Raw genomic sequence first — 15,202 nt, forward strand, 5'->3', positions numbered from 1 at the left:
TTAAAATAAATAAGAGGTTTTTAAGAAAATAATCAAGTTGAAACTTAAGTATTAACTAAGCTGGAGGCAATGTTTTAGTTAAATGCCAACTTTTTTCGACTGAATCGTGTGCTAATAAAGATTAAAAACAAATTGTTAAATTAACATCACATCGAGAAATCCAATGTGTCTCTAACATGATATTACAAATCGGTGCATAGATGATGATATAAAGATACTATCTGACAGGGCACCCCTACGAATTTTTATTGCCACAGACTTTAACCTGAAGAGTTATATTAAATTGTCAGAGTACTTTGTAAACTGTGCAATTATAAATGCTTTTGTTGATGTTAACTTGGCTTATCGTGTTCTTAGATCAAATATACCTAACTGTCATCGTTCATACAGTTAACCAGACGCATATACCATATATTTTCGGAGTGGCGCAAACATCATAGCAAACACACAGTACCTCTGGCATGTTTATTATTCAGGGAAAAACTTATTACCCGACCCTCCTCCGCACACATAATCAGATTGCAGAATGCAGAGGGCGGAGGGCAACCCTTGACCAAGGACCCGGGTGAAGGACGCAGGACGAGGGCAGGACTAACCACCCTCGAATCGCATGTCTCTAATGTGATTGACCCTTACGCCTCGTTGCCGGCATAATACTCGTGTTATCCCTGGCCGGCAGGAAAGTGCAGGACGAGGACGAGGACGACGACGAGGACGAGGACCAGGACCTGGCCTTCGCTCCCGTGTTGGTCATCGTGGGCTTCAATAAATTATCACGCCATATAAAGCAATTAATTCTGCAGCTACTGCAGCTCAAGGGTTGTTTGTGTAAACTTCCTCCATATTATTTGCTTATAGCTGGCTTCCTTTTTATACACTCCGTTTTTTTTCGGCCAGCCGGGATAAATAAGGTCTTAATGGGGTTTGGCTCTTGTATTCTGTTAATTGATATTTCCTGCGCCATCGTCACTTTCTTCATAATTCGATTTTCTATGTAGTTCAAATTTTTCAATTATTTCTACAGCCATTTTTAGTGTCCTCGTTGTGAGGCACTGCAAAGTGGCTTGCAAATTACTTTCGCCTTTACTTTGTCGACCAAAGGGGGAGGGGGTTCGGTTATGGGTCCTTTTAGGGTCCTGTCATGTAAGCGGTCAGCTTGTAAGCTTGATTGGCTTTTTCTTGTGGTCGGCTGACGCTCGATAGCTCTGCAGCGTAACAATGTTTGGCTGCAAATTAAGTTTTGTGCTCTAGTTTGTGGAACATTTTTTACATTTTTTTAATCCTGCTATAGTTGTAGTTGCAGTTTGTAGTGAAAGTGTTTTCATCGCTGTAAAAATACTTGTTTTAAAGGACATTGTGGCCATTTTCTTTACCATGGTTGTTTGGTATATGTTCGAATTATTATTCAACCTGAACTTTAGATTTTTCAGAACTTACATCATAAGCAAGAAAAATGTTTCAAGCCTTATGAAACCTGCTTAATTATTAACTAGCTAACTGAATTTATTTTAAAAAGTCAAGTCTATAGCCTAATAATATTCGATGATATGATATATATCATGTTTGAGTCAAAAGTCTAATAGAGTCATAAGGCCTTAAAATAAATAAATTAGTTTTTCAAATAAAAAAAGGCTTAAGTTAAATAAGGACACTTTTAGGAGCGCATAATTTTTGCGTGCCTTAATATAGTTATACAAACATTAAAGGAACATGTAAAAATACTTGTTTTAAAGGACATTGTGGCCATTTTCTTTACCATGGTTGTTTGGTATATGTTCGAATTATTATTCAACCTGAACTTTAGATTTTTCAGAACTTACATCATAAGCAAGAAAAATGTTTCAAGCCTTATGAAACCTGCTTAATTATTAACTAGCTAACTGAATTTATTTTAAAAAGTCAAGTCTATAGCCTAATAATATTCGATGATATGATATATATCATGTTTGAGTCAAAAGTCTAATAGAGTCATAAGGCCTTAAAATAAATAAATTAGTTTTTCAAATAAAAAAAGGCTTAAGTTAAATAAGGACACTTTTAGGAGCGCATAATTTTTGCGTGCCTTAATATAGTTATACAAACATTAAAGGAACATAGTTTCCTCACATGTACTTCTGCTCCTCCACCATATTACTCAAGTACTTAACACATACGTTTTTCCTCCCCTCCCCCAGTTTTTCCGACCCAGTTAGGCTATATTATGTTCCATCGACACATAAGTTCACTGTCGTTTGTCGCCGGCGAGTGCCAAGCAATCAATTTCCCAGACAACGGGGACAGCCGCGCCTTTGTTTAAATTTTGGCAAGGCACAATAATTTTCCTACGCAATTCGGTTATTTGACCCTCCCATGCTTGTTTGGCCTGCCAAAATAAAGGCGTGTGCCTTGGGTTCTTGGGTCCTTGGAGAAGTTTTTCGGAAAAGCCCATAAATTATGTTGACAAAATGCATCGCAGTGGGCGTGCCCCCACGCCCCATAATTAGTGCATTAATAAAGCCAAGAGACTGTTGGCAGATGGATAGACAATAGAATCGGATAGTTATATTTATGCGATTTGGCGGCGCTGCAGCGGAGGCGATCCAATAAAGTAGTCGAATCCGGCTAACGGCCCCGCTTGTTGTCGCAAACAACGCCATAATAATGTAATGAAATTTATGATGCGCATTTAATGTACTCCAGCTCCACCCCTCGCGCAACACGGCGCGACAATAAACGGCAGACCCGCAGACCGAGGGGCGGAAGAGAACTTAGACTTGGTGGGACTAGCGATTGGGGTACACCGAAAAAATTACACAAACTTTAAGGAATTATTACGTTTTCTTTTGGAAAGAGTGTGTATGGGGCTCACCATAGTTAAAACTTGAAGTATTAGTTTTCCATTTTCAAAATAAATAAATAATATAGCTACCTAAGAATATGCTGTAAAAAATATTTATATAGAAAGTATTTTAAATAGTGGTACACTTTACATTTGAAAATTCTATAATCGTGGATTGACTTTTATATTGATTGAGTTTTATATTAGAAAAAACACTATATTTTATAATTATTTATTTCTTATTATTTCTAAAATATAAACTCCAATTATTATGACAAATTTTAATTGCCAAGTATGTTATGACATGTTTAAGAAACTTTAGTTTTCTCAATAAAAACTTCCGTATAACCTGTATTGTAAAGATATTCCGGGTTAGAATAAATTAAATAATCTTATCTAGCTACAATTTTGTTTGACTGTACGACTGCCTTTGAATGTCCGTTCGAACAAAGCCAACACTTAACTGATTTCAAAATTATATTGCCGCGAGTGTGAGTGGATTGCTAGGGTATGTGTATAATATGGCATATAATTTTATTGCTTATTGTTCGCGCTGGTCAAGGCACTTTTCCACCTCCCGCCCCCCAATTTGCGCCAATCCCATTTCCCATTTCCCAAATCCCCCCGTCCCCTTGTAATTTGTGCGTTTGTGCGTGATGAGAGGCGTCCTGGACGGCGAATCGAGACGACAGGGTAAATATTTGTGCTGGGCAAACGTTAGTTGCGGCAATCTGGACACATATCTATGTGCACAATGGGTTCGAGTCCCTTGTTTGCTTAGTTTTCATGGAGTTTTATTGTCTCAACGCAATGCATTTATTGGGAATGCGACGGGGAAATTGATTGCCGGGAAGAACCGAGGCTAGGGTTTCCTAGAAAAAACTTTTAATGCCTATACTTTGTGTGGACCGTGCAGACCTATTGTTAATCAAAATGTCAGATTTTGATTCTGATTTTATAATCAGCCACTTTTAAATTTATACCTTCCAAACAATGTCGTACCATGTGGTAAAACACCGATGTATATATATTTAAAATAACATTTAATGGTCAGGGGACAAATTAAATATAGGATATACACAATTGGAATTGTATACTGTTCTAAATTACTTAAGATTAGTATAAAAAAAGAAAACTTATTTAAAGGATGCTCAGCGATCGGTGTTTTGAAAAATTAGAGACAATATTTTTGTCACACCCAGTTTTTTGTGTCAGTCTGTACATACAATTCTTCGTAAATTTATCGTCTGTTTTTTTTTGTATAAAATATTTTTTATTTTTGGAGGTATTCCTATCCGTGTGGATTATTTCATATATCGCTCGGGTTCTCCCAGCTGCTATTCGGAACACATGGAGTTCACGAAGGAAAATGTGATAAGGGCGCTTCATATGTTGAGCATGGAAGGCACCAAGGAAGCTGATGATTACCTGCACTCCTTTCAGCAGTCGAGCTGTGCTTGGTTTATAGCTGAGGACATTTTGTCCCATGTACCCCACCACGAAATGCCCGTATTGACCTTCGCAGCCATCACTTTCGCCAAGAAAATTAAGGAAAACTTTAACAGGTTTCTAGGGTCCGAGGTAAGTGGTCTTAAGGAAACCCTGACCGGTCATCTTCTACAAGCATCCATGATGCCGGAGTCCACTCCGTTGATTGTGCAATTGGGAATATGCCTATCGACTCTGGGTCTGATGACCTCCAACTGGGACTACGAACTAGAGGGCTTTGTGAAGCATCTATCTGGAAAACCCAGGCACATAATGGCACTCTTGAAAGTCCTGAAGGTCCTTCCCGAGGAGACTCGACCCTCGAATCTTCCGCTGACAGGAACGGATCTCAAATGCGTCTTTCAGCAGCTACACTTTCAGTCTTCATATATATTAAATGTGCTGGAGGAAATCCTGGAGCGATTTGATCTTCCAAACGATTGTTTATCAAAATGTCTGGCTGTTTGTGGGTCGTGGACAAAGTTTGGCTTAGTTCTACCCGAACAGGTGCTGGAACGCAAACTTTTTCTACGGATAAATATTATCCTGGTTACCCCCATGGATATTGGACATTTGGAGGCGGCTGAGTGCGTGATGGCCATGTTGGATCAATCTCGGGCCACAAAAAAACTGGATTCCCGTTTGGTCCAGCTGGTCTTTTCCCTGACACCGGCATTCAAACGCTCTGTGAGCGACACCAAATTGTTGCAAAACTATTGCCAGATATTCGAGAATCTCTTCAAGACCCACTTTTATCTGACCGAAAACGATCTTACGAAAATAGAAGAGAGATTGAGAACCATCCAGCTACTGCTACTTATGGCAGAGCACTGCCCATTGGAGCTTATTGAAACCTCTATGACATTGTGGTGTTTGCTGACAAAGGACTTGAAATTGGTTAGCATATATCAAAAGGACTTTAACAGTCTCCTAAAGCTGCTCGTCCCCCGCACTGCATTGCCAGCAATCTATGAGTACGTCACGCGACCCGATTCCATGATTATGGATAGGTTTCGTGGGCTTTTGGCGGAAGTCCTGGTGGATATGGCTCCGTTAGCTGATGAGGGGGCCATGGAGAACCTTTTCGATATTGTTAAAAATGAACAGAGCCCCTGGAACGATGTAGAGGTAGCCATATTCTTCCTGCGCCACCTGATGGTTCAGTTTAAGGATCGTCAAACCCAGATGATTTTGAAAATTTTGGGCTGCGTTAGGAACCGCCCGCAGGCTTGTATACGCCTGCAAGTCCTTGAGCTGATTTCGATTCCGGAAACCATGGACTCCGCTACCATCTGGAGGTGTCTCATGAACGAATTGGAAAGGGATATCCCTATGCTGGATGCGATTGAATGCCGCTTAAAGCTGCTGATGCCTCATTGGGAGTATTTCATGATCTTGGCTAGCATGGTAGATGACTTCCGTTTGAAGGAGAGCGATCGCTGTCACCTTTTGGCCAGTACTTGTGCTTTGGTCAGGGAACTGCCCCCAGCGGATATTGTAAAAGTTAAAGTGTGTATGATGAATGTACAGTGGACAAACTGCCCCTCCGTAATCCGGGAAAATCGTATCAAGGTGCTTACGGACATTTAAGGAAATTATTTAGAATTTGCAGTGTTTAATTAAGTTTATAATTGAAAGTTTGAGGATGATCTCTTGCCTAGCCCGATTCTTATCTATTAGTAGCCCTGCAATTTGCGACATGACTCAACTTTATGCCCACCGTGGAGGATACCAAGTCGTAAACGGCAATCCACGCAAATAGACAAGTTAATTTTGGTAACTAATTTGGCAACAGCTAAAGGCCAACACACGCCCAAATCGTAAAATAAAATCAGATCAGATCCGAAGGAGTCGTGGTCGTGGCTCATTTAGCCCGGGGTTTTTATGTCCTTCGTCCTTGCCTTTGGCCAAGGAAGTGAGTGACTGAGTGACATTGACGTCGGACTGACACGTGATATCAATTCTCGTTTTCGTCCTTGGCGATGATTCAGCCGAGTCACAAAGGACCCAGCTGATGAGGTGCAAAAGAGTGGGCCGCGACCTGGAATACATGCGTCAACCGAAACCCACTCCTGTTGCTCCTTTTTTCTCTCCTCGCCCACCCTGCGCACTTCCGCAATAATTTTTATCGCATTTATTTCTCTCGGAGCTGAGAATTTTTACTGCCGCCTGCCTTCGGCCACATTTCAGTTTCCTAGTGGGTTCGGTGGGTTTTCCTAGGCGCCACTTGAACTATGAAAATTTGTCCCGCCTTGCTGGCGCCGTGTTTATCGATCGCGCATGGAAAACACTTTTGCCATTTGCTTTATCTGCCAGCAAACATTGCCCGCCAGAAGGAAAATATACGTAGTAGGGGAAGGTATACATGCATATATACCCGGGGAGAGGGTAGACAGGACTTCGGACTTGGTTCGTTGGTCTTGGGCTGGCTTGGTTTGGTTCCATTTCCATTCGCCCCTATACCATCTACCATCCGTTTGGCGCATTTTCGCTTTCCCTCGAAAGCGTGGTGCGTTCATAAATATTCCGTTTTTGCTTTGCTTTGTATGTAAGGCGATGTGTGTGTGTGTTTTAAGTGTGTTTCTGTTTTTGCAGCAATTTCAGTTTTTATTTCCGTAATTTATATGCCCCCCACTTATTGGGGTAGGTTTGGGCCAGTGCTTGGTTTTTGGGGTTGGGTAAACGTTTTCCCAGAACCTGAAAAAGAATTCAAGCAGCAGGTCTAAGGTTATCACAGGTTGGCACTGAGTTGCAATTACCACTGGCAACTTTGCGGGTTGTGCAAGTGGCCAACTTTGGAATTGGGCTTGCATTGTGCGGCAATTACCGGAGGCTTACTTTGATTTCTACTAAATGGGTTGCAGCTAACGAATCTCAATCTCAAAATGTACTCCAAATTCCCTGATGTTTTCCTAAATTAATTTTGGGTAAAAAAGATTACTTATTACTTTTTTTGAGCCCCCTTAACTCATCAACACCCCCTTTAAAATTCTTATATTACTATTAAAGCAAGGTTTCAGCAATAATGCATATTAAATTTCCTTTTAATTGACCAAGAGTTGTGTCAGGATTTAAAATAATACAAATATATCCAAACAACCCTCCTTTCCATAGTTATAACTTAGCTTCCTTTTTAATTTTATGAGCAATTTTAAAACTCCCTCAACTCCTTTGTATCCCCGTCCCACAAACACCCTTCATCCAGCTCACTTAGACCCACTTCAAGTGACCCTCATAATTTACAAAAACATTTCATTTTAAAAATTAATTTCAAACATTGCCCCCCAATGGAAAATTTGTTTTAATTGATGATTTACGCTGCCAGTCACGAGCTGAGGAACCCTTCTCTCTAATGAGGACAGTTGTTGTGGGCAAGTGTTAACATGGAAACCCCCCAGAAGTACCATTCTCCCAGAGAAGCCCTGCTAATCAAGTGTTAAAGAAGGATACCAGGACAGCCGAAGGAACTTTGCCGTATTGCCCGTCGTCCGCGGGGACCTTTTTGCCTCGTCCTGTTAAATATTTAAGTGGATCCATCCTGGCGGGGGCGGGGTTCCAAGGAGGCAGGATATTCAGACAGACTTGGAGCACTTCCTTCTCCATTTAGAAAATTTGCATGCAACTTTTTGCTGCAGTTTTTGCCGCTGCTTTTATTTTTCCACCTGTCGCGTAAAATTTCACACAGCAGCATAAATTTCCGCCTGACGGCAACCGCACCGCAGGGTGGAAAAATGGAAAGCTGGGGGCGGGAAAACCACCTGGCCACGCCCACTCCTCCGCCGCCACCGCCCCCAAGGATCCAGTTGCAGGCGGTTTTCCCTCAGGCGACGCGCCGCATTTGACGCCACATAATTTTGCTGTCGGTGGAACTTTTTGCTAGCCGCTTGTTGTTTTTTGCCCCCTTTCCCTTATTTCCCTGAATTTGCGTATTTGTTGGACCAGCCACGCCCCCCTGCCCCGCCCCCACGCCCACTGCCGCCCACTCCCGTCGCATTGGCGAAATTTATTTGGCGACAATAACAAAAGTTTTGCATACTTTTGGGCGGTTTCGGCGGCATTTCATTTGCGATTTCGTTTTCGTTTTGTTTGCTAATTAAAAGTAAGTGCAGTGTCCCTCTCACCTGGCGAAGAGCTACTGTGGTCGCTGTTTCAATAAATATATGGTAAATTGCTATGTTTATATATGGCAACTCAATTAGGGGTTCTATTCAGATTTCTAGCAAGGTTAAAAAAAGGCATGCTTTAAAAGACATGATATTTATTTCCTAGTTGGCACTTTTGTTATACAATTTCTACGAAGGAGTTAATTTAAGCATTTATTATTTATACAGCTTTTTAATCTGAAACGTGCTTATTTTTAAACATTTACCTCAACAAAAAGAAAAGTATGTATAACAATGTTTGTCGTTTAAAAATATATTTGCATTAGTTTTATCAAAATAAAGACAGCAATCAATCTTTATTTCGGTACTTGAATTCTATGCAATACTATTTTTGACAACATATATCTTTAGTTTATTAGAAAGTTGTCAATTCAAAAATATATCAACACATCCCACTTCTTTTAAAAATAAAATAATAAAGGAGATTTCAAAAAGCCCACCCATACTAATTGATGTCTATTGTGCCCATAAAGATTTTCTACTTGAATGTTAGGCAGTCACTAAATACACCCAAAGTGCTAAGGTAATAATAAATTTCTTGCCCAATGAGCTGAAAACGTTCCCACCACTGTGCAGCAAAGGTATCTTAACCGGCTTAAAAAACTACCGTCTCGGGCTAAATTAATCGCAGAAAATGGGCGAATTTAAAGAAATATTTTGGAAACTGCACACGTGATAGCTGCCTGCCATCCTGCGCCCTCTGCCCTCTGGCCCAGCCACGCCCACTTGGGACGCCATTTTGCACGCGAACTTTGGCCGCAGTTTGACATTTTGCCGCAAGGAAAAAGCCCCACGAAAGGAAGGACTTGAAAATAAAAAGGAGCAGGCGAACATTTAAAACTTTCGCAGTTTTAAATTGTCGCAGAGCGAGGAGGAATGGCGGCAAAGGCTGCAGTTGACTTTCCTTTTTTCCCCGCCCGTTAGCGACCAAAAAAGAAAAGCCCGGGCCCACGGAAAACTTCAACTGAAAACTCAACTCGATGCGACTGTCAATTGCAAATGTCACACTGGGAAAGCTCTGAGGGCAAAGCTGGGGAACTGGAACTGAAAGTGGAGTCGGTCTTTCCGCTCGGCTGTCACTAATTCCCCCAGCTCGATTTGCATTTTTCGGTTTCGGTTGGGGTTTTTCCCTTACCGTGTTGCACCACACAGCACTTGTTTTTCCTCTCTGCCAACTATCAGCCTTTTTCGGCCATGTGCCGCAGCGGTTTTTCTAAATAAATTGAACATTTGCTAATATCTTGATCAAATGTCGCTGTTATGCCGCTTGATAAATGGAAATTTTCTGTTGTCTGAAGGTTTTGCGACTCTCCTGTTTTTCGGTCGAGCGTTTTTTAACGGTTCGCTTGATTGAGCTGGTTGTTCGGCTGGTCCTTGACAAATAAATAAACTCGACATTGCTGCGGATTATAGTTTTTGCATACTTATTTTCCATAGATAAAACTTCATGATCTGGCCTAAACTTAAATTTAAATAAAGGTTGAAAACGAGAATGATAGCTTTTTAATGCGGAATTTTAAATTGGAATTTTAAATAGTTATCAAAAATAATTCAAAAAGGCTGAAAAGGTGAAGAATTCTGCAAATCTTGTATCCTTATAATATATGATACATTCAGCGCCAAAATAAATATTTATAAATGCTTAAAAATCTTGCTTGAGAATCTCTGTAACCGGAACGATGTATTCTTGTTGCTATTCCGCAGAAGTTTCGCTTTTCCGGCAACAAAATTTACAAGGCAAAACAAACTAATAAGAAAGTACGTGCGAATAATTTTACAAATTAGACGACGTCGCCGAAGAGAGTGTGGTGACACCCGCAGTCGGGGCATGCAACCGAACACTTCTTGAGCCACTGTTTCGGGGCAATAAAGCCCCAGCTAACATGATAAGAGACCAGGGACTCGTGTGGAAACCAGACACGCCTCAAACTTCGTGCCGCAATACTGTTAAATGCGAACTGTAAACAAGAAGAGCTGGCAACAACTATTTTGCGTGCGGCATCGCCGGCTATCGTTGCTTCTTTGGGGGAACTCGAGGCGTCTCCGCGACGACCACACGTCGGATACTCGATATCGGGGAACTGCAGCGTGTGATCGAATGTGAGATTTTTGGCAATTACACGGAGGTTTGCAGGGTCAAAGAAGAGGTATTATTTTTTCAAAATAAATATACTTGGAAAAGCCTTAAATTGACTAACACAAAATAGAAGTATCTTTTAACAGAGGCTACCTAAATTAACAATTTTTAAATTGGTATTTTTAATTATAAGCCTTCTTCTGCAGACATTCAGTCAAATAAAATACAAGATTTATTAAATTAAATTTATTAAAGAGTGTATATTTTATTGAAATGTTTATTTCAATTGGTTTTCTTTACAATTTTGTACACTTTAATGGGGAAACCAGTATTTATTTGCCCACTTCACCCACCAAAGGCAACTTGTCCCGAGCTTCACTCATTTTCCACGAGCTGGTTTCGATTCTGCGGCCAAACAAAAAGCAATTAGCTGGCACAAATCCGTGGAAAACAACAGGGAATCAGCCAGCGAGCGGGAAAAGGAAAAACAGGGCAGCCGGAAAGGAGTCCAATAATAAATAAATAAAACTTAAAGCAACTCACATTAATGAGGCCGCTTGGCGCCACTTGGCATGACAAACATGTGGCGCACGTGGCTGGCAAACGGAACTCGGACTGCTCCCGGGTGTTTTTTGGGGGGGCGAACCACCCAGTGGGCGGTGGGTGGTGGGCAGAGGTGGGTGGTTGGATGGCTGCAGCGCTAATTCCCTAACATGTCACGAATCATATTGAACATGCGGCTGTGCCAAATGATGATGAGCGTCGGCCAATGAAGGCGGGATGGAGCTGCAGGAAAAGCCAAGGAGGAAAAGCGGGAAAACTGACAGACAGACGGAGCATAGGAATTAAGCCAAGTGTTGTCTGCCTCCGCCGGTGGAGAATGGCTAACACTTAACTCATTTTCTACATGTGCCGCATACTAAGAGTGCAGTGCTCATTTCGGTTCGCTGGCAATTATAATTGGGTGTGCGGAAATTGTGTAATTTTTCACAAATTTTCATGCATCATTCCGTGCCTCCTCTGGGCCCATTAATTATTATTTTGCTCGCACATTTCGCTGATTTATTGAGTGTCAGCTGGGGGGAGGGCGGGGCTATGGATACAGCTGCATATTATTTTATTCGGTGCCCCAACAGCTGCAATCACTGCGGCCTACAAATCTCTCCTGCGAAAAACCAAAAAAATTAAATGCAAATTGCAAATGAAATTACATGCACTTCCACTTGAGAAGAGCGCAGACCAAAAACGCGGGGCGAAAATAAAATTATTAAACAATCAACAGCTCAAACAGGAGCCGCGGAATACCTAGACGGGAAATCCCAGCCCACCCTTCAACTCTCCTCATGATGACGCACATTAAAAGCCTGCAACATTCCGACCGCCATTAAGTCAAATGGATGAGCTTGTGTGTAATAAAATTTTTTATTATCATCTGTCGCTTGCGCTTGAAGCATCGAAATGAAAACCGGAAAAAAGTACGGAATAAAACAAGAAGTGAGTGGAAGATGAATATCTGGAGGACATCGATGGCAAATGGTAAATGCCCTTTGGGAAGGCAATTAAGCAGGACCTTTGAGGACCTAAAGATAGAATAGTTATTTTTAAGAGTACATAGAACATTTTTTCTAATAAATGTAGTATCTTTTAATCAGTAAAAGGTTAATAAAAGGGAAAGGTTAAAAGGTATCTGAAATTCTAGCATAATAATTGGTACTCCAATCATTATTATTTAAGTTATTTATTAGCTTATTGGTATCCATTGTAGATAAGCACCTTTTTTCTATCCTCAAATATTAAGCTGATAGAAGGTTATAATCTAATTTTAGTTGTCCATTGGGATCCGAAATGATTTAATCACTTAACTATATCTTTCAATCTTCTAAAAAGCGTATCATCTTACCCTTTTTTATAGAAAATCTAGGACCTTTATCTTAACCTCCCGTGTTATAATAAAAGTAGGTTTAAATTTCCTTATTTTTATGGCATAGTATCTTATTTTCCTGAACCATCTTGAGAAGTTAATAATAATTTGGTTAACTATATTTTTTAATTCTCAAACAAACGTATCATTCCATCTACCAAACTGATTGAGCCAGCCAATCGAACCACTTATCCTGTAAGGACATTCCGACCAGCGTTGCCTTGTCTTTCTTGGTAAATTCACACAAAACATCGCGGAAAGCGCAGAAAGGGATGGGCTGAGCGGATAGAGGGGGACAGAGAGACATTCGGGCAGACAGGCGCAGGCATTCAGAAAAATGATGGTCAGCCACAAGAGCAGCAACAACCATCGGGAAAATATCAGCAACAAACTTTCGGAAAACAATTTTTTCACTTTGTCTGCCGCCCAGGGAATATATTTTTATATTCCTCTTTTTAGTTTTATGGCATTTTAAAAGTAGTCAGAGCCCCACCGCCAGCGGCCTGGCATTTTACACTCGACTGGCGTGAAAATTCATTAAAAAATTGTGTTTAACATGCCAAACAAAAACAGGAGGAGCACAGAAAAAACACAAAAAACATGGCAGAAATTTTTGCGAAATTTTTTATTGCGGTCCAACAGCTCCAGCGGAATTTTGTTGGTCTCACGGATCTTTTGCATTAATGGCCGCACTTTTGGCGTACTTTTTGACATTTATTTGACGCATGGCAATGATGTTCATAAATTTTCCCGGACGAAATGCAATCCTCATTGCAGCAGCATTTTTTGGGATGGGCTTACCATTTCCGCTGGGAATCCCTAGCTGAGTCTTGAGTCTGGGGCCGAAATGAGGCCTGTCACCGCCAGTTGTCTTTCGATAAAGGGTCTCCACAGCCCACCCCCTCGAAGCCCGAGCAATATGTGGAAAAGCAATTTATGGCAAAGAAACGCGCAGAATGGGAGCAACTTGGGGTTGGCAGAACAATGGCACGAGGCCTTGGTGACTTGTCAGAAGGAGCGGGCGCACGGCCCCCCGGCGAAATTCATTTGTTATGCAAGCTACATTTCCGTTTCCGGTTAGCACAGTTAGCAGCACGACTCAAGACCAATTGAAAGGGCCAGGAACAACGGGCCACAACAAGAACAGGAACAAATACTGCAACGTCAAGTCGGAAAAGTAATTTGCATTTGTTCGCTGATTAATTACAGGAGGGCTTAATGATGGAGAGCATTTGAGGCTCTATTGGTTTCAGTTGTTAAGGGTAAATTGATTTTTTGGAAAACTTTCAAAAGGGGAGAATGCTTACAAACAAGAAAAAAACCAAAAAAATTATAATATACAAAGTAAATACTTTTTAATATTTTACAATATTTTCCAAATAACTACATCGATATTACCAGCAGGGTACCTAACCCACCGTTGCGTATACGTAACGTAATCATTTTTTGCTTTGTGTGATAGGTAAATATATGCAAATGTTTTGAAAGCGAAAAGTATTTCTAGCTCATTTGCATTTCTGCAACGAGCGTCGCATTGCGGTCGGAAAAGTCAAGCGGAAAAAGGCCCGCTTAAAATGCATTTGGGCCCCGAACCCCATATCGTAGACCTATCAACCCCAGATGGCGTTTGGAAAAGGGTTGGGCTTGCAGGGGTAGGGCTGCCCAATTGTTTATACCACACGTACAGCCCATAAATTTGCCACACTCAAGTGCGTTGAGTATCTATCGAGCACTACATCATTATTTGCCAACTTGAGGTGCGCATTATTAATTATCACCGGAATGAGAGCTCCACTTGAAGGAAGAGTCTTCTTACGCCTGAATGCAGCTGAAATTCGTATGAATTTTAGGTGGAAGATGAGGTTTTTAGGGTATAGGTCTTATAGTAATATTCCGTATATTTTATTAATTAATGAGATATCATTTTATGCATATAATAATGCCATGTTTATATATTAGTATACAAATAAGTAAGCTATTTTCTGTAAAGAAACTTTAAAAAGATGTTCCCTTTCTCAAATAAAATTGTTTGAGTGACGTCAAAAAGAGACTCAGTTCAGATTTCTGGTGACTGACATAAGAACAGCAAGTCTCATCATCAGCACCACCAGTCGCACCACCCACTGCAGTTCCCCCTCCATCCACCACCCCCTCCACGGGGCAATCCTGCAGGGGCTGTCAAGTCAAGTTGGCCGCAACACGTTGCCCCTAATGATTTATCATCGCTCATGCTATACTTATGCTTATGAGTGCAGCACGATGATGTTGATGCAGATGATAATGATGAGGAGGACGACGACGAGGACGAGGACGGCACTGAGTGCTCAAGTGGTGCATCCTTTGCCATCCTTGGCGTTAATATCTGTTTAGCTGCACTCTGGCTCTCTGCATTTAAGCCAGCACTAATTTATGCAGAGTGACTTCTCGGCTTTTGGCTTAAACTGCCAGTTAGAACGTTGTGTGGATCTTTCAATTGCGATTCGATTTGCATTGGCATTAGACGCCATTCAATTAAACACGCAACACTTGTGGAGCATCGATTGCAGGGGAGCAATAAAAGATTTATGTGGTATTAGGTAGTGAAATTGATTTGTAGAAGTGGCTCATATATTTTATTTGTTGATAAACTCTTTATAATATTAGTTTAATTGGTGGCAATTAAATTTATCATAAAAGAGAATTATTTCTGAATCCATTATTCATTTTATAAAAAATCTATTTGGTTTTGAAATAGC

At 41.0% G+C, this 15,202-nt stretch overlaps 1 protein-coding gene across 1 annotated transcript; it reads left to right on the plus strand.

The window, feature by feature from the left end:
- Positions 1 to 4,033: 4,033 nt before the first annotated feature.
- LOC119550539 (uncharacterized protein C11G11.07) lies at positions 4,034 to 5,966 on the plus strand. The gene has a single exon (XM_037859261.1). The coding sequence runs from the start codon at positions 4,169 to 4,171 to the stop codon at positions 5,894 to 5,896; it is 1,728 nt and encodes a 575-aa protein (XP_037715189.1). The 5' UTR covers positions 4,034 to 4,168; the 3' UTR covers positions 5,897 to 5,966.
- Positions 5,967 to 15,202: the final 9,236 nt, after the last annotated feature.

Source organism: Drosophila subpulchrella, chromosome 2R, assembly GCF_014743375.2.
Source record: "Drosophila subpulchrella strain 33 F10 #4 breed RU33 chromosome 2R, RU_Dsub_v1.1 Primary Assembly, whole genome shotgun sequence".
NCBI lineage: Eukaryota > Metazoa > Arthropoda > Insecta > Diptera > Drosophilidae > Drosophila > Drosophila subpulchrella.

Coding starts and splice junctions, on each gene's coding strand:
- LOC119550539 (XM_037859261.1), top strand. CDS start 4,169: ATGGAGTTCACGAAGGAAAATGTGATAAGGGCGCTTCATATGTTGAGC.